Below are 24,676 nucleotides of genomic sequence, written 5' to 3'. Positions count from 1 at the left end.
CTCATATTCTAGTTGGAGAAATACACATGAAAACAAATTGCTATGGTCTAGTGAGATATGTTTGCAGACCAAGTGTTAGGGGAGCAAAGTACATAGAACAGTTAATTTCCTAGGATGGGGTTTGGGAATAGGGATGCAAGTCCAAAAGGCTCTATAAAAAAGGGTGAAGTGAGGCATAGTCTGAAAGGATCAATGAGAATTTTCCAACAAGCATGAAGAAGGACATCTTAGGAACAGGAAAACAGCTACACAGAGCAAGGAGTTATATAAAAATAAAATATGGCACTTATACCAAAAAGTGTTGTCTGGCTAAATTTAAGGATTTTTTAAATTAGAGGAGTGAAGCCATCAGACTTATGTGTTAGAAAGATACTTCTGATTGCAAGATGGATAGAAAGGGTGTCAGACAAGGTAGGCCATTGCTCAGACATTATATTAGAGATAATTTTTTTTTTTTTTTTTTTTTTTGCGGTACGCGGGCCTCTCACTGCTGTGGCCTCTCCCGTTATGGAGCACAGGCTCCGGACGCGCAAGCTCAGCGGCCGTGGCTCACGGGCCCAGCCACTCGGCGGCATGTGGGATCCTCCCGGACCGGGGCACGAACCCGTGTCCCCTGCATCGTCAGGCGGACTCTCAACCAGTGTGCCACCAGGGAAGCCCCTATAAGAGATGATTTAAAGGGCTGAGTGTAGACAAAAAGAAGTGGGAAGTTTCAAGAAGTAGTTAAAATTAGAATTGATGGACTGAAAAAATTGGAGGAAGAAGAGTTAAGAGAAATCTGAGAATTTTGATTTAAGGTTGCTGAGGAACCAGTACTACCATTATATGAGATCTGTAGCATATGAAGGAAAGCAGGTGTGGGAATGGTCTCATATACTGGATTTAGCATCTGAATGTTGAATTTTAAGATGCTTTTGGGAAATCCATGTTGAGCTATCCAATAGGTCAGGTGATTAGGAAAACCCCGGGCCTACCCAGGCCCAGGATATGGGATTCATCATGGTAAATATGGTGATTGATGGTGTTGGAGTGGAAGATTAGTGAAGAGTGGGATTGGAGAAGGGGAAAAAGGATGGAATTCCAGGGAGGTAGTAGGGACGTAGAGAAGGAAGAACTAGTCAAGCAGAGTGAGGCGTTGCCAGAGAGAAAAGGACAAAAGATAACTAACTAAATTTAAAACACCTGGGAAAAAACATGAAGGCAAACGAAACATCTCAAAAAAAAAAAAAAATCCACGGTAAGATTAAATGCCATACATAGGGTAGGCTAATAAAAGATATATAAACTATCCATTATATTTCATCACTTGGATCGATATATTTATCTAGGTCTAATTCAGAGAATTAGAGTGGGACTGGGTACAAAGGCGTTAAGTATTTTTGCTTGTATGTGGCTGCTGTTTCGAGGAACTGGTAATATCACTGACAGTCATCCCAGGGTATAATGAAACAGAGAACTCTAAAACATCACAAGATAATCTTGCCCATCTCTGGATGTATGGGCCCTAGGTTAGTGCCTATACATGTAACCACCACTCCTATGAAGAAGCGAGCACTGTAGGATCTGGGAATGTAGCAAAGGAACATTATGGGGAGAATGTGGTCAGAGAGAAAGGACACATACATACGTAATGGAAGATTTGAACCTGGAGGAGAAAACAGTCTTTTTCTTGGGATATGTAGATTCCATCTTTACGAAGGCTTTTATTATGCAACTATACTGTGCCACACTAATATCAATCAAAATTATAAAATCATTAACTTTGATTTTAGGTGAAGCTTGAGATCTCTGTAACATCATCACTTTTTAATTTCCACATTGACCAGGGCTTCAGTGACAATTACTGAGAACCCAGGAGCTACTAAAGATGTCATTGGTAATGAAAAAAATTTAGCTGGAAGTCAGATTGCAAAAGGATAAGAAATAAGGAGAAGCAGGGCTTCCCTGGTGGTGCAGTGGTGGAGAGTCCGCCTGCCAATGCAGGGGACACGGGTTTGTGCCCCGGTCCGGGAAGATCCCACATGCCGCGGAGCGGCTAGGCTCGTGAGCCATGGCCGCTGAGCCTGCGCGTCCGGAGCCTGTGCTCCGCAACAGGAGAGGCAACAACAGTGAGAGGCCCGCGTACCACAAAAAAAAAAAAAAAAAAAAGAAAAGAAAAGAAAAAAGAAAGAAGGAGAAGCATGAAAACAGGGAGCATAGATTGTTACCTTGGGAAACAAGTAGTGAAGGAAAGAGGGGAACTTGAGAACTTGAACACATTTGTGGAAAAGGGTAAAGTCAGTGAAAAGGAAAGGATAATTAACAGACCTCCTGTTAAGGTCAGAAAGAAAATGGGTTAAAAACCTCAGATGAAGGAATAATCTTAGACAGGAAGAGGAAAACTTCCTCTGTCCCCAGGGACATGAAAAAAAGTAGCTGTGCAGCACTTATGTCTAAACTGAGGTTGTAAACAATGAATAAACATTGTTATACACTTTTTACAGTCATCCAGAGGACAAGCAAAGAGAGATGGTTTGGTTGATTTTGATCGGACAGGAGTGTGAGAAAGACAAGAAAGCAAGGAAATTGAAAGCACTGAAGAGAAGGATTAACAGGGATTCCAGACTGAGAAGAGAGCTGCTGAGAAAATAGCCATCTTGATATGGTCAGAAAGTAAATGTGGTGCAAATTAGAAAGATAATGGGTGATAGTCAGGTGGGTTTTTACTTTTGACTTTACAATGAGAGATGGCCAGGACCCCAAATCCCTATATCCTGGACTAGACACATGCAAAACATTTACAAGAAGAGACACGAGAGGCTAATGCAAACTGGTCGCACTGTTTCTAGTATTTTGTCCCAAATCCCTATGTAGTGTTTTATCCTCATGACCTGAGTAAGAAGAACTTAAAGATCTACATCCTTTTTTGCCTCTTTGGCTTAAGTCCTTCCCTGGATCCAGGCTGAGTGCTATTTGATGCTTGTTTTCTCCTGAGCCTTGCCTTGGTCTCTGCTTGGTCTTTACTGCCTGTATGTGGTAACAGTAACATTTTGAAAAGAGAGCAACACACTAAGATAAAAAAAAGTTAAACTGTTTGCTCCTCTATTCTAAGATGCTATCCTTAATATAGTAAAACCCTGTGTGTCTGTGAGCACTCCTTTTTGTTGATTCATTTTAGTTTTTCAGTGAACAGGTTGGGTGCATCAGGAAGCCTTGTACTTCTTCTAGATAAGTGGTTCTCAAGTTGTGGAGGTGAGGGTAGGAGAAAAAAAAAAAAAGATATGAAAGTATCCCAGGGAATGTTTCCAAGGGGAAGAGAGTGCTCATATCTCTGTGTGTGCAGGGGGAAGGGGGAGCATTGTAAAAACTTTCAGGGGGTACTGGTAAACACCTATCTTTCTTCTGACTGAAAATCACTGTCCTACAGGTGAGCAGGTAAGAAGACAGGAGTGATATTGGAGTTTAATATTTGAGAGGTGGGATGGCTCTAGTAGGTGATAAAGTCCAGGAAGTGGGCTACCAGGGTGGAACGGAGGTGAAAAGTTTTGGAGTAGAGGCCAGGAAAAATGAGGCTGGAATGCTGGGTATGTCCACCACAGGGTGGCTGAGCTTTGGCTTTCTCCTTTATTACCTGCAACACTTTCCCAAGCATCAAGTACATAGTGTATGTTCAATAAATACTCTTAATAGACTGTGTACATTTCAGAAAAATGTATTACTTTTAATATCAATTATGTGAGCATGCAACATTGCTAAATACAAAAGTCATACAAGCTCACAAATGACTTCAGAGACTGCCACTTGCAATTAAAGAACAATTTAGGCCCTATAAAGACATCATAAACATAGATCCGTTCCTGTTTTCACTTGATGACTATACATTTTCACCCTGTTACTACTGGTTTCACTCAGAAACTCTATTGCCCACAGTTACATTTCTTTACCCCTTAATGCTTCTCTGAAGAGAAACAGACATTATCAGTCATCTTCTAAAATGGTGTATTTCCACTGTGCCTGAGTAAGACTCAAGTGTTGGGCATTTACAGTACACAGCTCTGGGGATATTGCCTAAAAATTGGAGGCTGCCTGTCTAGTATCTGTTGGAAAAACATTTCTATGAATTTATGATATCAATATGTCAGCATAGGACACTTACAATTGATAAAAGGTAAATTTGAAAAGTTTACACTTGTTGCAAATAAGTTGAAAAACGGAAAATTTCAATTTCTAGTTAATTAAACAAAATGAGTAGCATGGAACATAAAAAGTCTGAACCATGCTAAGTTTACAGACTCCATGTCAGAAAAAAATGTCTTCTGGGAAGTATAACACGAAAAAATAAGTTGACATTAAATTTATTACTATTATTTTTTAGATAAAAGTGCTACTCACATATGTGTCATTGCTCATCTAGGTAACCTTGAGAAAAACAATTGCCCTTTCTGGGACTCAGTTTCCTCCTCTAAAATATGGAGGCTGATTCAGTCCATCTCTAAAAGTTCCCTTCCAGATAAACATGCTCTGTAACTGGCTTCAACTTTAGGGCGCGTGCAGTAGAAAGCTCCCTGGAGACAGATAAACAGTTTCAAATTGTATTCATCATTTATTAGCTTTTCAAGCTTGTAAAAGTTATACTTTATTGAGCCTTAATTGCCTTATTTATGAAATGGAATAACGCGACCTCTTTAATTGAATTGTTTGAGGATTAAATGGGATAATATGTGCTGTGAAGTGAATAGCATAAAGTCAGTTGGTTAACAGGAATTCAATGTGTATTATCAAATCAGTGTCTTAGTTTTCTACTCTTTCCTTCTCTCCTTAAAAATTCAATTCCTTGTATGTTACTGACTTGCAAGTAAAAGATATTATGATAAAATTTGGAAGATACTATGAACTTTTGCTGAGCAACATTTGTAGGATGTGAATGTTTTGGAAAGCTAATTTTTATTTTCTGGCTTGGGAAAACCTCTGGATTTGAATATAGCAGACAAAGTAGCAGTAAGAGGTCAAAAATAATTCAAAAGCTCCATATGACTTCACAATTTAGCAACTATTATATATTCAAAGACAGGCATGATACCACATGCATTAATAATAGTATATCACACAGGAATATAAATACTCCACATATACTCAGCACTAGTCCTAAACTTTACAAAATCACATGAAATCAGTTTGGAATTCCACAATTTTAAGGATGAAGAGAACTTTACCTAGAATCACAAGAAAGCTATGAGGATAATAAATAAGGATATTAAAAAGTGATTGTATGGGTTGGATGTGCTAAATAGACTAGCAGAAATTGTCTAAAATAGCCCCAGGAACCTCTTTTCCCACTTGTGAGTCTATTAATAGGTGGATTTGTTTGAACGTTAACTGGACATTTTGGATCCTACTGGGTTAAGCAGAAGGAAGTACTCTAAAATTTAATCTTTCCTATTGTCTCAATGACTCACACTGTTAACATTTTTTCTAGTAATATATGATTGAGGACCATGTGATACCCATGCCCTTATTCCACTCATTCAAAAAGTACTGTAAAGGGAGATGAGGGCAGACTTACCTTTCATCCTTTATGTAACTACAAAGGAGGGCTGAGTTCCTGGTATGTCCATATAGATTATCTGTTGAAATGCTGCTTAACCTACTTCACATGGGATTGTATCTAAGACCTCAAGGACCGTTAAGTGGGGTCTTTATTGCAAAGGGTCTTCCTGTTGCCTGCCATTTGTCCAGTAATTCATGAGCCATTGGCATATTACTGGTGCCTTATATATTACCACTGAGAAATGATTTCATAATACTGACCAGTGAGATTACACAGCTCATAGAAACTTTCCATATAAGAACCACGATGTCAAAACACAGCAGAGGTCACTAACAGTATTAATGAGGATTTTGTCAGCTTCTAATGATGATTATTATTGTATCAGAATGGAATTCACACTAATTATTAGTAAAAGTTTACAAACATTAGAAAGTGCATAATAACATTTGGATCTGATAGGGCTGAAAAAAGACATGAAAAACACAACACAAGGGCTTTACTTTTGTGTTTGGTGTCCACATGATTGCAAGATCATTTTCTACATCTTTTGCTGCTCCGTGGAGATAAGCTGTTCTCCAAATTTTAATAGTATCATACAGCACTGTGATAAATTTGATTCCATAGAAGAAAATATTTCCCATGCTTAGTATTATCTTGTATTCTCTTTCCCACCTCCCCAATTCTCAGAAATCCTCATAATTGGAAATAAAAATATTCATTGGAAAAAGTTCTCCACTTGGGAATAAGACAAAATTTGCAGTTTGAATTCTGGTCTGTGTAGACACCAAACAGACTGAATTCAGGTAATATTCACATTAATGGATATTTTCAAATGCCTGTATAATAAGCAAAGGAGTCTTGATGAATCTGTTAGACTTAATTCATCAGCTGTGCATTAAGGGGAAAGATTAAGTTTTAAAAAACGTGTGCTCTCAGGGCTTCCCTGGTGGCGCAGTGGTTGGGAGTCGGCCTGCAGGTGCAGGGAACACGGGTTCGTGCCCCGGTCCTTCGCGAAGATCCCACATGACGCGGAGCGGCTGGGCCCGTGAGCCATGGCCGCTGGGCATGCGCGTCCAGAGCCCGTGCTGCGCAACGGGAGAGGCCGCAGCGGTGGGAGGCCCGCGTACCGCAAAAGAAAAAAAAAAAAAAAATGTGGGTTCTATCCTGTGCACACCACCACACGATGGAGCAGAATTTTTAGGCAGCCCTTTTAAAAATGAGTAGTATAAAAATTCACAGTAACGTACATCATTTTTGTTTTTCATAAGCAATCAAAGAAGGGGGCAGTGCTGAGCATCTATATTGTATAATACAAAACAGTGTAAATAACACAGCAGGAACACACAGATACATAATGCTAAAAACAGTGCTTTCTGGATGGTTCTTTTACTGGGTGAATACTTGGGCCAGAGATATTTAAACTCTGGGGTTCAACCAACCCTTTGCGATTAGACACAATTAAATCCTCTGACATTGTGAGGGGCCAGATGCTACAGGAAGAATCATCACCTAGGTCGGTGCTACTCTCTACAAGCATTTAATCATATGGTCAAGTGAAAGGATCCGTACAAAAATGACATCCAAACACAAGCCACATGATTTCAACCATTGCTGATGCCAGAGGTAGAGAAAAGTCTGTCTGCAGCCACAGCCTCTGCCCCCATTTTTAACATAACAAGCAGGTTCCTGCAATGCAGCACAGCCATTTTCTTTTTCCCCTTTTCACTCTTGGAAATAAATGCATTCCAGCCAGGCCTGGAGATTTGAGACATTGTCAGGTGTTGATGAAGATCAAAGTGGGGTGTTAACTTTCAGATTTTGCTGCTTCTCCCTGGGCTTCCCCACTTTGTTCTGTTGAATTTCGCTGTGCATCTTCTTCACCTTCTGTTAGAGACATAAAAAAGGATAAAGGCAAAATAAAAATGATTGCTTATATTTACTGACTCTCAGTATATCAAATTGGAAATTTCAGAAATACTCAAGTCTGAAATTCTCATAGAGACAAGTATATTTTCTTGGTAATCAATTCCCCATCAAGAAAACAGCTTAAGTGTTTCAAGGGCTAATTCTGGTTCTGGAAAAGCATGGCTCAAAAACAAAATAATAACTGTATTTTTAGAATGGTTAGTGATGCTCTATGCTTCTGATAAATAGCTGGGAAATCTCATGGCCAGGTCATGGCATGGCACTTGTACTTTCATAGGTTGCAGAAATCAGAAGTAGGGAACAAGTTTACCTTTTGATGCCTGACTATCTTATATTAAGAAATATTTTAAAATTACATTTTACATTATTCTGAACACTTGATGATAACCTAGCTGACTTCTCATAGGTTTAATTAATTTAAATTAAAAGCAACAGTGGAAGGACATTATGTCAGCTGGTTAGTCCCTTGTCAAATAGTTATGATGGCCTCTGGCCTGCCCTTACAGAACATATGTACAAATCCAATAAAACCACTTTCATAACTGTACCCTTAGCAACAATCTCAGCCATAGCAACACTAAAATTAAACAATGCTTTCTCTCCATATTAGGTCACTTTACCTGGGTGCAAGCTGCAGGCAATTCTTAATTCAAAGATTCAAATATTTGCATGTGTGAGCTTGTTACTAAGCGACAAATATGGCTTAGTGGACAAAATATTTGGGTGTGTTTCAATAATGTGTGTTATATTAATTTTTGCTAAGAGTTTATTACCATAATTCAAATTAATTGAGGTAAGTAGGCTGTCCATTATTTAGATGGAAATGTTGAAGGTAATTTCTCCTTTACGCTTAACAAGTACACACAAGACACCTCACCATGCACCATACTTTAGGGAAATTAAAAGCAGTTTTTCCACATAAAAATCATATTCTGTTCTAAAGGTGTTCCAAGCATATCATGATGCATTATATAGAATTTTCATGTACTATCTTCACTATTAGAGAAATGAACAAGCCCCCAAGTTATGCAGATGGCCTGAATCTGAGATGTGTAGATTAGCATGAGATGAGAACTTGATAAATAGGAGAAGCTCTGTCAACCAAAGGAATGAAGTCATATTAGGGCAGATGCAAGACAGTAGAATATTAAGGATGAAAATGACTGCATAAATACAAGATGAGGATCTTGACTCCCATGGGGCTTGGGACTTTCTAGGTATCCAGGGATACTCCTCAGGGCTCAGAATAATGCTGCAAACACAGAGCTGTGGCTAAATAGATGCTTGTTAACAAGTCAAGATAAACATGGGACAACAATATTGTTGAGCATAAACTTAAATAGAAGCTGAAATACTCAGGAATTACAAAGGAAGTCCCGTGCTATTCTCAGCTAGTGATATTTAATTTGCCATTGTACAGTTGTCTTTATTTTTTATGTTTTAGACTTTTGATTGTACAGTTATTACTTTTAGTTCTTGGTACTTAGAATAATAAATAAAGTCAGTGCTGTTTATACTTTGCCTTATTCTGGATTTTGTGATTTGAAGAGAAACAGAAAATTCTTTCAGGGTCTACAGAATTGCAATTAACATGTAGAAATATTTGAAAAAGAATATATCTGGAAGCATAAAGATATTTGAATTATTTTAAATTATTTAATTATAACATATTAATATCAAATATAAAATTATTAATATAAAATGTCAACCTATTTAAATTTTAACATAGTCTAATAGACTATGTTAAGAGACTATAGTCTCTTGTATAAGAAAGGTCTTGAGGTTAATGGGTCTTAATTTCAGTGAAAACAAAAAAAGAAGAAATTAAACTACACTATGAATAAAAATGTCCTCATAGTAAGAGTGGCTAAAATTAATGCAGATTATTTAAAATAGAGTATTCATATAAAACACAAATTTTATGAAAAAGATTAGTAAATTCTCAAATATTGCAGAAAAATTATATTTACTTACTTCATGCCACCAAATTGGAATAATTCCCTATAGCCTTTCTCAGAGCTATTTTGAAAATTAACTTCTGGTAGTAACAGAGAAACAACAAAATCTAAAATATACATCAGTCTATATACTCCATGGAAGTGATTATTAAAGTTTTATTTTCAACCTGAGTTTTAAAAGACCAATCTATGACCTGCTGACCTGTAGTCATTGAATAAAGTTCTGTCAGTAGGTATTTTAAGGTAATGTTGCTGAGCTATTTCATTAACATATATATATATATATATATATATATATATATATATATACTCTGACTCAGTTTTCCAATAACTGGAAGGCTTTGCCATGAAAATTCTAATAGCAAAGAATTATCAAGCTGTTACCAAGAGTCAGAAACTGACCAGTGTTTTTCACATATATAACACTGTGGTTCCTTAATTGTGAACTCCTTTTTACTTTTAAAGATTATTTTTTGCACAAGTGTTTTTCAGGGAAATACATTCAGCTTTGATATTTGCAAAAGCTATGGATGGAAGAGCCATCAGGGGTTTCAGCACTTTGTACTTTGACATGTCAAACTTATTTTACTTTTTCATTGGTAAAGATAGATTTGGTGGGTAGGAGTTCGAGGCCCAATAGTAAGACAAATTTTTCAAACTCAGTCTATCATGAAAGGAAAACTGAAAGAACTTCTTACCTAAGACTTATTTATGTAATAGACTATTTTACTTCCATTCTCAAGAAAAATGGTCCTGGAGACCCTTTTATTTTGAAATGGTTCTTGGAATCGAGATCTGTCAGACTCATCTGTGAATCTTGTTAAATATCTAATGCTATTAAGTGTTACAGGTGGCCAAACTGTCAAAGGTAGGAGCTCCAACTTTGTTAAATGTTCTACATAAGATATTTCAGAGTTTTTATAGAGATTAGGATTAAATAAAAAAAAAACATGTGTTTTATTGATTGCATTAGTAAAATCAGATTAAGGATTCTGCATTTGAGTGGGAAACCCTGTAAGATGCAGTCATTGAAAACAGAGTGGGAGTGATTAAGAGATTAGTACCTGCCTTTTATCTTGCCTTAGACTGTTTATAACTTTCTATTACGTTACTTTCAAAGGTGTTTTTTCATGACTTAATCCTACTTAGCGAAGTGCTGCAAATCACTCCATGTTCATAGAGATGGATGTCAAACGACTCACCTGTCTTGTTGATATCAAGACCTGCTAATTTCAAGGCTAATTCATTGCTGTTACCACTTGCAGAGGAAACCAGGATATCATGTATTGCATTTCTTCTACCCGTTCTTCCTGAAGCAATAAAATCTGCATATGTAGTTTCCACATCAGTCATTGCTAACAAATATCCACATAGCAGGAGCTACAAAACAGAGAAAAATTAATAGGTAAATATAATGTTGGTCAATGGTAAACATTTAACAAAGATACTTGTTAAATTACTGACCTATAATATGGATGTGAAATAACTGTCTTCTTACATGTCCACAAAGCAAGTAATGCTTTGATTCTTGATCAAGGGTCAGGGAACATTTTTTGTAAAGGGCCTGATAGTAAATATTTTAGGCTTTGAGGGTATATAGTCTTTATCCAACTACTCAACCCTATGGTTGTAGGACAAAAGTACTCAAAGAGAATACATTAAATAAAAGTAATAAACTAAACTTATAAAAATAGGCATAAGGCCAGATTTGGTCTGCATGCCGTAGTTTGTGGACACCCAGTTTAGATCATAAAATTCTCCTTCTCTAATACCATTTTAGTCAGTCTTCAACTCTAGAAAGAAGAACTTGAGCTCAGTAGCATACCAAAGTGGTGGGAGGTGGAGTGGAAGTTCTCCACCCTAGACATGAGCAGTAAGAAAAGGCATTGTTTGCAGAGAACCTAAGAACAATAATGAAATTGACCAAAATCCAGTTTGCTTTTTATTATCATCATGCACCAGCAATTCTAAACAATGCCAGTGACCAAATACCACTCCCAGTCCAGGAGCACAGCTCCCTTGTTGCTTACTTGGTAAGTCATTCCTTGGGAGGAATTATAATCTTTCTTGACTGAAACTTTGAAATAAAATCTTCAAAATTACAAAGGACTCAATGAAAGTGAGTTTCCCCAAACAGACCTGGTAACACACATACTTAGTTAAAGACTTAATGAAGAAAATATTTTCAAGGTAGAATATGAGATACATGTAATAACAAAAGATCATCAAATGTAAATCTTTCATTTATTTTTACATCTTTATTGGAATATAATTGCTTTACAATGATGCATTAGTTTCTGCTTTATAACAAAGTGAATCAGTTATACATATACATATGTTCCCATATCACTTCCCTCTTGTGTCTCCCTCCCTCCCACCCTCCCTATCCCACCGTTCCAGGAGGTCACAAAGCACCAAGCTGATATCCCTGTGCTATGCGGCTGCTTCCCACTAGCTATCTACCTTACGTTTGTTAGTGTATATATGTCCATGCCTCTCTCTCGCTTTGTCACAGCTCACCCTTCCCCCTCCCCATATCCTCAAGTCCATTCTCCAGTAGGTCTGTGTCTTTATTCCTGTCTTACCCATTCCAATTACATTTTACTATAGTTTAAGATTAAAAACTCATGCCAATAATCAAGAGAAAGGAGTCTTTTCAAAATATACGAAATGTGGAAGAAGCAAAAATGGTAGAACCCATACACTATCATGGACATGCACACTGTCACTCTGAAATAAATTGATGCCATTTACAGTGAAATCCAGGATGGCAGTCAGTAGCACTTTCCTTAAAGCTTAGTTCTTCTCCCAGTGCATAATGAGGGAGCTATTAATTTAATCTGGGGAAAACTTTTATACTCTCTCTTCTGTAAGAGGAAGCTAAAAGAGGAAACAGGGAGGAATAGCACAATACAAGTTTTGAAATAGGAAATATATGAATACTGCATGCTTTACTGTGACTATATTATGGTTCCAATCACTTGACTATATCCATCATTCTTTTTCATGGGAATATGATTTAATGGTTGTTACCATGTTACTTAAAATTTCCAAATGCTCCTCAGAAGATCCTGGATTTAGTCCTGCCCCTGACATTGGGTCATGGAGTGACAGAAAATTACTTGACCTCCTGGCCTTCCATTTTCTAATAAGTAAAGCAGGACACCTGGATGACATAATCATTAATGGCACTTTAAGTGAAAGTGTAAAAACAATGATCACTCAAAACTATATCATTTCTAGAAGCTTGAATTTGGAAATTCCCTTCTGTGACCATAACCACCAATTTTTTTCTTTTCCTCTTACTCATAATGAATCTGTTCTTCACACTGGTCATATCTTTAATTCCTTTAACCCTTTTTGTTTTAGTTTCCTCTAGGCCCAGTCTGGATCAATTGCCCACCATTTCGTGTAGCTTCTCATTAGCATCAAGAAGTCCCTTTGGTTTACCGTCACCTTGACTTTCCTAAGCCTCACCTGGAAAACAGCACGGTACACTTTCTCTGATCTCATTACTGGGTGGATAAGTGTTACCAAAAAAGTCATAAAATTGTGCCAATTGGTTCAACTAAACATTTTTACTCTATTATTAGTATACACTCTGAGTTGAACGGAAATTCTTTTGTTCACTTCTATTTGACTCTTCTGTATGGCTTCTCTCTGTGGGAAGGATTCCAAACCCTTTGTAGCCCACACAACCAGACACTACCTGCCTTAAGAGGTGACTTTGCATCTTCCTTCTTGGGGAAGATATAGGACATCTGCTGCAAGTTCTCTTACATTTCTTCCTTTCTCAAATACATTTCTCTGTAAATCACTATTGTTTCTTTTCTAAATGAACTAGCTGCTTTCTTTTTAAGGCATGCTATTGATTCTATTTCCTATTACCTCCTGTATGACCTTTCTCCATCCATTTTTTTCTCAATAATTTGAGTCTTCTTTAGAGGAGTCTGGATTTCTCTGTCAAGTTTATAAGCATGTTCAAGTCTTTCCTTACTAAAAAAAAACATGAACCAACCATTCAACCAAATACCCATTCCTCGACCTTCATAAATCTTTGCACTACCTTCTCTTTCCTTCATTAAACTTCTCAGTAGGGTTCAACTACTTTTATTTTCTCACTTTCCTTGAACCAACCTTTAGAATTTTTCTATTCCATTGGCCTTTATATAGTATGTTTTACAGAGACTACTTTCATATAGATCACTGAAATGATCTGTATTAACATTAAGTAACCGCTTAGTGTTAAATGTTCTTGTGACTGTCTATCCTGTTTGAGCTCACATGACACTGCCAGTTACATTATCCTTGAAACTCTCCCCTAGCATATATTAAAAGTTATAGAGGCAAAATAATTATAAGAATCAGATTTATCTGTATTTGAATCTAGACTTTCCATTTACTTGTTATGCTATGTCTAATCCCTCTGTGCTCAGTTCTTTATCTATAAATTGTGATAAATATACTTAGTTCTCAAGATTATGAGAATTTACTTGGATTATGTATCTCAAGAGATTAACATAGTGTTTGGCACATGGTGGGTAAGTACTGATTAAAAAAAAAAAACTGTCACTTCCTTAGCTTTCATGATCCCTTACTATCCTGGTTCCATCCCATTTGACCTTTGTATTTTTTACAGACTTCCCTTTCTAGGGTCACCTTTAGAAATCAGAGCACATTTTGTAGGAATTTAGAATCAGTCATTGACCTTCTTTACTTTCTTACTTGAATAACTCATCTAATCCCAATGCTTCTAATTCCTCACTATGGATAATACAAACGTCTGCATCTGCTATTTAGAATGTTCTCCCAAGGTCCTCACACACAAGAGCAACTGCCTGCTGAATAGGGACTTCCACTTGGTTTTGCACAAACATTTCAAATTCAATAAAACAAAGTAAGACAACAACAAAACACATAAATAGAGAAAACTGGCTTCATTAATATGCCGTGTTGGGGCATATTTTGACTTATTTCTCTCACTTGATATCCATGTCTAATCATCTGCCAGGTCATGTTGGTGTCTATTTGATGTCACTCATATTTATTCTCTGTAAAACACAGAAAAAGCTCTTACCAGGATTATTGCTGAGTTTTCCCACAATCTGAAAAGAACCCACTTTTGCTGCTTTAACTTTAACCACTCACTCTCATACTTGGTATACTACAGAAAAATGCACAGTGTTTTCCCAGAGCTTCTCTGATGGTGCATTTGCTCAAGTCTGTTATTCAACCTGGAATGCCTTCTCCTGACAAACTTGCTTGTTGAAATGGATTTAGCCCTCAAAATTCAGCCAATGCCATCTTCTCTTTGCCTTCTTTCCCCCATCTCTTCACCTAGCACTCCCACAGGCCTTGATTTGTGCCCGCACAGGGCGTTAAAATTCTAACTGGCATCGTGGTTGCCTCTCCTTCTAGACAGATCACAAGTTCTGACAAGACAGGAAATGCATTTTGTTAATATTTTAACTACATAGAATTCCTAGTAGAGCCTTTTGCACATAATCAGTGCTGAATAGAAGTATGTTGAATAGAACTGAACAATGAGGAAGAAATACATTAATCACCTTTCATCAGTAGCCACAGAGAATTTCCCTATCCGTGGGTTATACTAAATCACCAAATCCTAAAACTCTGGAAGGTTTTATAGGTGAAAAATCTGAGGACCAGATAGTTCAAGTGATCTGCCCATCTTCACATAGTTAATTAATTAAGTGGTTGGAATGAAGGTCTTCAAATCCCAGTCCACTCTTTCTGTTTTACCAGGTTGCCTGTCTGTGAGTAAGCTACAAATTTGCATAAACTTTTTGACCTTGAGTAATTCGGTGCTATTATAATGATATTTTCATTACCTACTCCACTATCATTAACCAACGCAGTACTTAGTTTCTATGTTACTTTAAAGATTTAGAATTGGATATCTTTACTGATTTCTTTCTATGGTCACATTTTGAAATAAGGGCACATTTTGTGGAAATTTAGAATCAGTCATTGACCTTCTTATATCTATCAAATATATCTGATAAAAAGGCAAAGTAGGTTACAGGAATAAGCTCATCTCAAAGTCATTGTTATTGTCTTTCATTCTTAGTCTCTTTATGGCTTTTTAAAACATAGGCTTTAAAAATAGCACAACTGCTATTATTTCTCATCTGATAACAATGTTATGAAGTAGGCAAAAATATCCTCATTTTCATTTGAAGAAAATAAGTCAGAGAGTTAAGGGACTGCTAAATAACACACGGAACTATGACTTGAACCCAGGTCTGTGGGCTTTGCATAAAGAACACTGTATTTTGCAATAAAGTTCCTTGTTTTTTGCCATTATCATTTTTTAAAATGTAGACTGTCATAATAATACTCGTGTATGTGGGAGTTTACATCTAATTCACTTTGCTGATAATAGTTTTAAGAAGATTTGAAAAATCAGAGTGAGACAGAAAAAAGTGGTGACATTTTCCATGAGAAGATATGAATTAAAAGGAGCACTGCATTATGATTTGTATATCTGTGAATGTTAATTTCTGTGACGGTGCTAATTCTATTTATAAGAGGGGAGCCAAAAACTTAATTCGAATTTTCATTTAGGGTACTCCTAAGTAATGAGCACATGGAAGAAGAAACAGGGTTATGAGAGATGTATGTGTATACTGTGTTCATCTTTGAAATGTGTGTATCTAGATTTCAATTGGATTTAGTGAAAGACAATAATGAGAATTGTGAGAATAGATTATTCTGTAAACTCCTTTTCTTCTTAAGCATTTATGAAATATACTTGCTAGATTGATGTGCATCTTATTGTAAACCTCTAAAGTAACATAGAAAGTACTGGGCATTCAATTATGGTAGCCATTATAATTATTATTATAATAGTTATTATTATAAAGTAGTATTTCACTTTTATTAGATTTGTTTTCTCCAGACAATAAACTTACTTTTCAGTAAAAAGAATGATAGCTGACAAATAGTGCATATTTAAATACATAATTACATTTTGAAACAAAACATATACATGTTATAAACTCTGTATCTTTTTCTCTCTCTCCATGATTATACTTCCTTAATGAATTCCCATTAGGTGCTCAAAAACAGTAATTTTTACATGCAAGGCAGCTATGTTTTTTTCCTTTCAGCTAAACATCTTGACACAGCTTTTCAATTTATTGATATGACTAACAGAGATTGGAAATAACTTTTACACCAATATAATCACTGCATAATGACTTGTAGTTAGCTTAGAAATTCTGGGGAAACTGTTGCCAAATGACTATGGCTGACAGATGTTCACCCAAAAATGACAAAAGTCAAAAAAAAGTCTAATAAGTGTTAGCAGCTGGTAGAGATTTAATAGAGTAGCACTTAGCACACATTCTGGCCTTATGCAAAATAAACTAATCAGAAAAAAACTTGGAAAAATTTACCAAAGTGGGCTTTGACTCTTCATTAAAGCTTCCTATTTATGTTGCTATAATTAGAATTTTCTAGACATGACAAAATGGTAGTATTGGATATAACCAAGATAATATGGTGCTATTTTTTGTATCTAGTTATATGCAAGAGCTAATTATACTAATATTCAAAGTCGGATTAGAGGGAGGAAAAGACATTTTATTATTTAAGTACTGTACTATTTAAAATTAGATTAAATTTTAAAGCATAAATTTCTAAATATTGATATCTAAAAATCCAATCAAAATTCATGACTAAGAAATAACCTTGCCTTCTTTTCCCCCTTCTTAAAAAAGTCTCACTTTCTCCCTCTTTAACAAAGGAAACAGTATATTGGTATTCTAAAATTGTTTTGTTTGTATAATGGATTTCTAAACTGAGATTCATAATTTGTGTTGGTCTTTCCCTTATTTATGGCCTTTATCTTTTTAAATATCATTTACACAAATTGAGAGGATAAACCAGATTTCACCCTAGCATAATTTATAGATTTAGATAGACTGCAAGAGGCTAGAAAAAGTATGTACTTACGTCTCCTGTATTAAACAAATTGAAGTGTCCGCATAGATGTATTCTAAAAGAAGTTGGGTCTATGAAGCTGCTTAAATGATTTTTATAGTGACATTGAGTCATGAGCCAAATGGTGACTGGATAACATGCTAATTTTACTCCTGTAAATGGGGACACATGAAAATGAGACTCACAGACTTGGAAGAAAGAATGGAGAGAATGTCATCAGCAGGCACTGAAGTCTTCTCTCTAATATAAATGGTATGATTTTTTTTTAAAAGAGAAGGAAAATTCTTCCTCTACCATTATTACAAATACAGTTACATGACTTCTCCATTGTTACTTTATGAAATCATGTGAAGTATGATAGAAGTCATTGAGTAGTTTCCTATGTGCTTAAGACTTGGTCTACATTAGTGTTTCTGAAACGTTTTGGCCTCAGATATCCATTACATTATCAAAAATTACTGAGAACCCGAATGAGATTTTGTTTATATAGTTATATCTGCCATATTTACCATATGTGAAATTAAGACTGTAAATTTTAAATATTTATTAATTCACTTAAAATATAAATAAAAAGCCCATTATGTTTCAGTAAATAGTATATTTTTAGTGAAATGAAATATATATTCCAAAGCCAAAATAAAATAGTGACAAGAATGGCATTGTTTTACATTTTGAAATTTTCTGGCTTAGTTTTGCAAATGTCTGGCTTAATAAAAGATACCTGGTTTCTCATATCTGCTTCTGCATTCAATGTCTCAATATGTTGTTTCAGTTGAAGTATATGAAGAAAATCTGGCCTCACACAGATTTCTTTGTTGGGAAAGTGAGGAGAAATTTAATAGCTTTTTCAGATAATTATGGATTTTTAAATTTTGCAATGTGGAATCTAAAACCATATCAATATGCTTCCCTTACTGTTTTATTAAAATCTGTTGTCTACTTTGCAACTTAAATGGATCTTTTGCCCATGTGTATTTTTAAAATATCAGGTATTGGTCATTTAGAAAAATATTGGTTCACTAGGTTATGTAAAATTTCCAAATAGTAGCTTATTTCATTATATAATATCACATTTGTTAGTAATGCCACCAATCTCAACAGAAAATTCTTTAAGAATTGAGAAACTGACAAGTTCACAGGGGCCGATAGTAAGTTTTCCAAAATTGTAATTTTTATTTGAAAGCTCAGATTTTATCATTGGCAACAGATACAGTTGGATTTTGCTTCTCTTGAAGTGACAAGCTCACTTTGTTCATTTTCAAGAAAATCTCTGCCAAATATCCAAGTTTGAAAAAACCACAGTTTGCTTGTCAGTTGTTCTTCCAAGTAAAAATGGTGATTCATGAGAAAAGTGGCTAATTTAGCTCTCAACCTAAGCAGTCACACAAGTACTTACTTGAGACAACCACGCAGTTTGGTACATCTTCACTGACTTACCATTTCATCACACAGAATATTAAAAAGACCTCTACTCAAGGGTCAAGATTTGACAAAATTAGTATATTTTTACTCCTTAATCAAGTACATTCTTAGGTACATCTTGCATTTTAAAAACATTAACTCTGAGTGTGTGGCAGTGAAGAATACCAGGCTTACTAGTAGTTTGCTGCTACTGACTTGATTCATGCTAAGGTGTCAGCAGTCTTCCCCACCATGCTTTTGCACCATTAGTGCAAATGGCAGCCAAGTGAAAAAGGTAAATAGCATCAGTATTATTATGAAAATTATTTTAAACTTGTGAATCCACTGAAAGTATCTCAGGGAATGATTGAAAGGGTCATTGGGGACATGCAGGAGTTGGGGGACCAAAGTTTGAGAACTGTTGATCTACACAGTAACAGGAAGCTATCCGACAAACACTATGGATTAGAGAAGGGAACCCTTTTGTAAAGAACTTAAGTAAGCAAGTTTTTGATTCCTAAAATATTCTGGAAATAATCAGCTATTTCCATGCTAAGTACAATACTATCTATCTTTTTCTCTTTTCTTTTCCTGCATAAGAATATTACTTATTTATCTAATTCAGGCTTACAAACAATCTAATAGCTTATTTCTAAGAACAACCCGCCGATTTCACAAATCAGAGGGCTTCAAATTAAGTCTTATGAGCTCAGGACAGGGAGCCAGAACTTGATGCTACCTTAGTTCCCCTTTTCCTTGAATTGGGCTATATTCTAGTCACATTTTGGAGTAAGTGACAACAAAGAAGAAATCAAGAACCATACCCTGTTAATAGTAACAATTTGAAAATTTCCACAGAAGTCTCCTCTGTTAAGGCATAATTATAAATCCTGCGCCAGATCATGACATTGCATGCTCTAGAATACCATTTGGTATAATGGGACACGTATTGTCCTTTAGAAGAGTTTGGATAGTGTTCTATCAAAAGCACACTTAAAAAAAAGTAATTTCATATACTGAGTTGTATCACAGAATGATGCCAACACATATTAACTCTGCGAAGTCAAACCCTCTTTTGTTCTAAATCCAAGGTATTGACTTTTTAAATCACAAAATACTGCTAGAATAAATTTTGCCTAATATGAGAAAAAATAGGCTGTCTTTGATGGTTTTCACAGTAAGTTTTTGACTAATACTACTAGAAATAATAACCCACCTACATTTGTTGGGGGGAGTTCGTCACTTCTTCCCTGATTTTCAGTGTATAATAAAAATTCTCAAGTTCAAAAATGTCCAACATTTGATACTAATGGTTATTCTTTTCAATCTTCTCTCTATTCATCAATTCATCTCTGATCCCCAGTAATGTGATAATTGTGATCCTTATGCCTTCATTCAAGATTATATATATATTTTTCCTTGTTTTGACATGGGCACATTTTCATATTGTTTTTGTAAATTCATGACCTAGTCAATTGTATTATTACTTAACTTCTTCTCTGAAACTTCCTTTAGCCCAGATTCAAATCCTTTTTTTTTTCTTTCCACAGTGCTTAACAAATCAAAACTTTTTGATTTGTTAAGCCTAAAATGTTATAAAGCCTAAAAATGTTATAAAGCCAGAAGCACAGGCTATCTTAAGAAAATATTTTCACTGTCTAATTAGGCAACAAGTAACCTCAAAACTATTCATAAATTCCTTTGCTGATCTCTGGCTGACCCGTTCACCATCCTTAAAAACAGCAATTTCTTCATTTCTTTGTGTTTCTTAAGTCTCACTTGTATTTCATCTTCTTTCACTCCATAGAAAATCTTGCCTAATGAATTTATGGAGAATGTCAAGGTCATCCTACATAAATTCCTTCAATTGCTGTTTCTTTATCATCACATCAAAATTGCCATCTTTTTATTTGAGTCCTTTTCCCACATTAATACCTGACTGGTGCTCTTGATTCTGTCTTCTCTCCTATTATTTTTCCTTCAATCCTGCCTTGTGCTTCTGGAGTCTTTCTTTTCCCTGCTTTCTCCAATGCCTATAAAATTATTTACATATTACCTGTTATAAAATATATTTCATCTTTTAGCTCTGTTCTTTTTTTCACTCACCTTTTACTTTCATTTACTCTCAAACTTACAGAAAAAGAGGCAGATACTAATTTTCCTGCATCCTTTATAATGCTTTATGTTTAATTCCTTTGCAATTTAACTTACATATCTATCAATTTACCAGAATTGTTTTCTCAGAGAAAAAACATTACAGATTAATCACAAAATTCAATAGGCTTTTCACAGTAATCATCTATATCAAATTGGTACAACATTTTACATTGCTATTCCTCTCTTCTTGAAACATCTTTCTCCCTTGGCTCTGATAGTTACTGTACTCTTGATTCCCTCATAATCTTCTTATATTTCTTCTTGCCCTTTCCCTCACTTAACTATTAAATAATATATTTTCTCTCTTTTGTTCTTTATGTTCTGTTTGGTAATCCCATTTACCCCAATTGTCTTAATTTCCAACTGTTTATAGACGGCTATGAAATCTATAATTTGGGGGCCTGATATTTTTCTGAAGTGTAGCTTGGGAATTTTTACTGCCTATTGGATATTCCCCCATGTTTGTCCTTAAAAACTCAAATTCAGTAAGTTCAAATGGAATTTCTTTGCTGCATCTCTACCTCCACCCCCAAACTATTTATTATCCTTATTATTTTAGTGTATATTACTACTATTTTCTTAGGTATCCATGATATTAATAGAAATCTTAGAATTGTGTTCAATTACTTCCATCTCACTAATTCTTCCCATCTAATCAATTCTCAAACCTCATTGTTTTAATTCTATCCATTCAATGCTTCTTCAGTATTCTTCATGTCCGTTCTTTGTCTGGTCACTCCCTTCATCACTTTTTTCTTGACTATTGCAATTATAGGCTAACTACTTACTTATCTAAACTTATTCTTTTCCAAGTTACCTTTTACACTTTCGCCAGAATTAACTTTATTAAACATAAAATACTCAAAAATCTTCAGTGGCTCCTGGGAACCCTCAAAACATAGTTGTAACTTTATTTGCATGGCCCTCAAGAATGTGAACCCAACCTAATTTACTAGCTTTTTTCCCTATACTATCTCTCCCATGTATACTAAGTTAGATCATAGCAAATACTTGCTATATCTCTGGTGTTCTCTTATTGGTCTTCTCATGCTGCTTTTCTCAACCTGGAGTGAACTTCTCTCCCAAGAACAACAAAATTCTCATCTTTCAAACCCAGTTTATAAGCTACAGCACCTCCCCATCTCCAGGTAAAATAAATAACTTTATTATAATATTTAATTTGGCACTATGCAAGAATTAATTATTTTCATGTTGCTCTTCTTCCTATATTATATGTTCCTTGAGATCTGGGTCTTTGATTTTTGAGTCCCCTCAGAATGTTTGGCACAGGATTTTGTATGTTGTTCTTACATCTGAAAAAATGTATATTGTAGATTTATTTTTAATCATCATACTCAAGATCCTTATTGGTAAAGTAAATCTGTCAATGTTATTCCATTGTCAATAGTAAAAGTATTGATAGCTCAGAAAGCATGTTTCTTTATTCTTATTCATTTCATTTTCCTGTCTCATAATACTATCATCAATATAAAGAGGTGAATTGTAATTATTTCCTCTAATACACTTTTTCTTCTGTGTATTCTTAATTATGACAGAAGATTTTAAAAAAAATAACAGCAACGAAAAGCACTCTAGAATTCCAAGTAATGTATCCTATTTTCAGTTTACGGAAGGTTACCTCTTCTTAAGTTTTTTATAAAATATATATGACTAAAGTAGTGAATTAATGCATGGAATGATTTGTTCTGTCCTTCTTTTGTTAAGGCTTTTTACATCATTTATTTAATATTTCAAAAGGTTTATAAATCATTTATTAGCTAAACTTTGCAGCATCCCTGCTGACACAGTCAATTAGCTGAAGAAGTACTGCTGGTTGGCAACTGACAAGTAATATTACTTGCACATTACAGATGAAGAAACGAAAGCAGAGAGAGGTTAATCGACTTGACCATGTCTTACACAGTGAGTGGTAGTACTGATGTCAGAATGGGGACCTGGGGTTATTCACATCAAAACCACAAAATCATTAAGAGTCCAGAGCTGGTGCTGTTCTTTATTATATTATACTTTCTAAATCCTTTGTTTAATCTCCTTTTCTGGCTCTCTATGAGTCCAAGGAGGAAAGATACTTTTAAAATCTATACCTTCTCATTAAACTAAGACTATTTTTTCTACATCCAATAAATATTTAGTTTTTGCAAGGACGTTAGAACATCGACACATTTCTTCTCAAAATAACTCATTATTAACTTTTCCATCTTTAAAAGCATGATGAAAGATCAAACCAATCTCAGTAATATTTTCTGGTCTGTTCTGGTCTGGTCTAAGTTGTAATAATGACCATAATAACATAACAGTTATTGTTTACTAATTATTTATCAATAATAACAAAAATATCAAGTATTTGCCAGATACAACACTAAGAAGTTTATGTGAATTGTATAGTTTAAATTCATCAACAAATTTATCAAAGAGGAATGTTCATTATGTCCATTTTAAAGATGGAATATTAAAGGTTTAGAAATATTGTCATGAAACTGATAGGTGATTTAACCACTTACAAAACCAGTTGCCATTTTCCAACATTCATTTTGGAACATACTATACTTAATTTTTTGTTGATGGTTTGCCATCCCTATTTTTTTTTTTAATATGTAAGCAGTTCACATACTGTGGTGTTGAGACATTACTGTGTAGGGTGATATTTTATTGACATCCCTACAGAAGCTGGCTTTTTAATACTATCATCTGATATACATCATATTAATTGACACTGCAATTTCTTCCTTGATTTGTATATTTTTTTCTACAAACACTTTGCATTCCAACTTCCACGTATCTGATCTACTCAACCATGTGATGGTCTTCATCTTCAGACATCTTGCTGTCTGGGCTGTTCAACCCTGTGACAGTAACAACACACTCACTAGGGACTAGGAGTTTGAGAAGGACTTAGAAAATTGTTTGACACCTGAAAAACATGGCTCCAGAATATGAAAAAAAGATCTGCAAAATTGAGATAAAAACTTGTGTAATTAATATTTTCAACTAATATTACTACAACAGCAATGTTACTCAGCTTTCATATAGTTATCTATAAATTATATTGGATATGTGACTTGGGCACATTTTAATGCATTTGATAACATTTAGGGTAAAGCTTCTAAAAGGGCAATTGCCTAGGACTAAGGAAGGTTTAAAAATGTCCTTGCACAGAATGAACTAGAAGTGACTTCAATGGGAAGCTGAGGCAGAGATGCTGGACCCGGAGAGTGACAGAGCAGGCGTACATTGGAGAGAGCTTTCCTATATAGGAGAGCCAAGAATCTGTTACTTATTGAGTGGGGAGCATGAAGGTAGGGGACCCTATAATGAGAATCTTAGGATTGCTTCTAGATTTCTAACTTGGATAAATGACAGGACGGTACTCTTTGGTGAATACTAAAGGAACAGCAACAGCAGCAAAAGTCTAAGAGTGGTACTGTAACATATCACAATGCCACCTTTAAAGTAAATTTGGCAGTCTTCTCTGTTATGAATGAATGAAAATGCATTAATTAAAGACATACACATTCACACACCTGCTAATATCTGCTCTTCTGCAATCATGTGTTTTCTGTATAGTGTCTAAATATCTATTCCAGTTGAAGTAGTGCTTAAACACTTCAATATGCCTCTTTTCAGCCAAAAAGAAAAACTGTCTATGACTGTTTCAACATATTTTAAATATATGTATAATCGTTGCCAACTTATCTGCTTTGCAGATACTAGTTTCCTA

General features: G+C 35.2%; 1 protein-coding gene across 2 annotated transcripts in view; it reads right to left on the bottom strand.

Annotated features, from left to right (window-relative positions):
- Positions 1 to 6,084: 6,084 nt before the first annotated feature.
- The window catches only part of PKIA (cAMP-dependent protein kinase inhibitor alpha), a 95,610-nt gene continuing 77,018 nt past the window's right edge, over positions 6,085 to 24,676 (bottom strand). For both annotated transcript variants that reach the window (XM_082858673.1, XM_082858674.1), the window contains 2 exons: positions 10,614 to 10,791; positions 6,085 to 7,411 (listed from right to left, as the gene is read on the bottom strand). In XM_082858673.1, coding sequence (XP_082714799.1) covers positions 7,332 to 7,411; positions 10,614 to 10,764 — 231 coding nt within the window. In that variant the 5' untranslated portion in view covers positions 10,765 to 10,791 and the 3' untranslated portion in view covers positions 6,085 to 7,331. The remainder of the gene's footprint in view (positions 7,412 to 10,613; positions 10,792 to 24,676) is intronic.

The sequence above is a fragment of the Leucopleurus acutus genome (genome assembly GCF_964270905.1).
Source record: "Leucopleurus acutus genome assembly, chromosome: 17".
In the NCBI taxonomy this organism is placed as follows: Eukaryota; Metazoa; Chordata; class Mammalia; order Artiodactyla; family Delphinidae; genus Leucopleurus; species Leucopleurus acutus.
The sequence above is the reverse complement of the archived record's forward strand: the minus strand, read 5'-3'. Positions and strand labels throughout refer to the sequence as shown.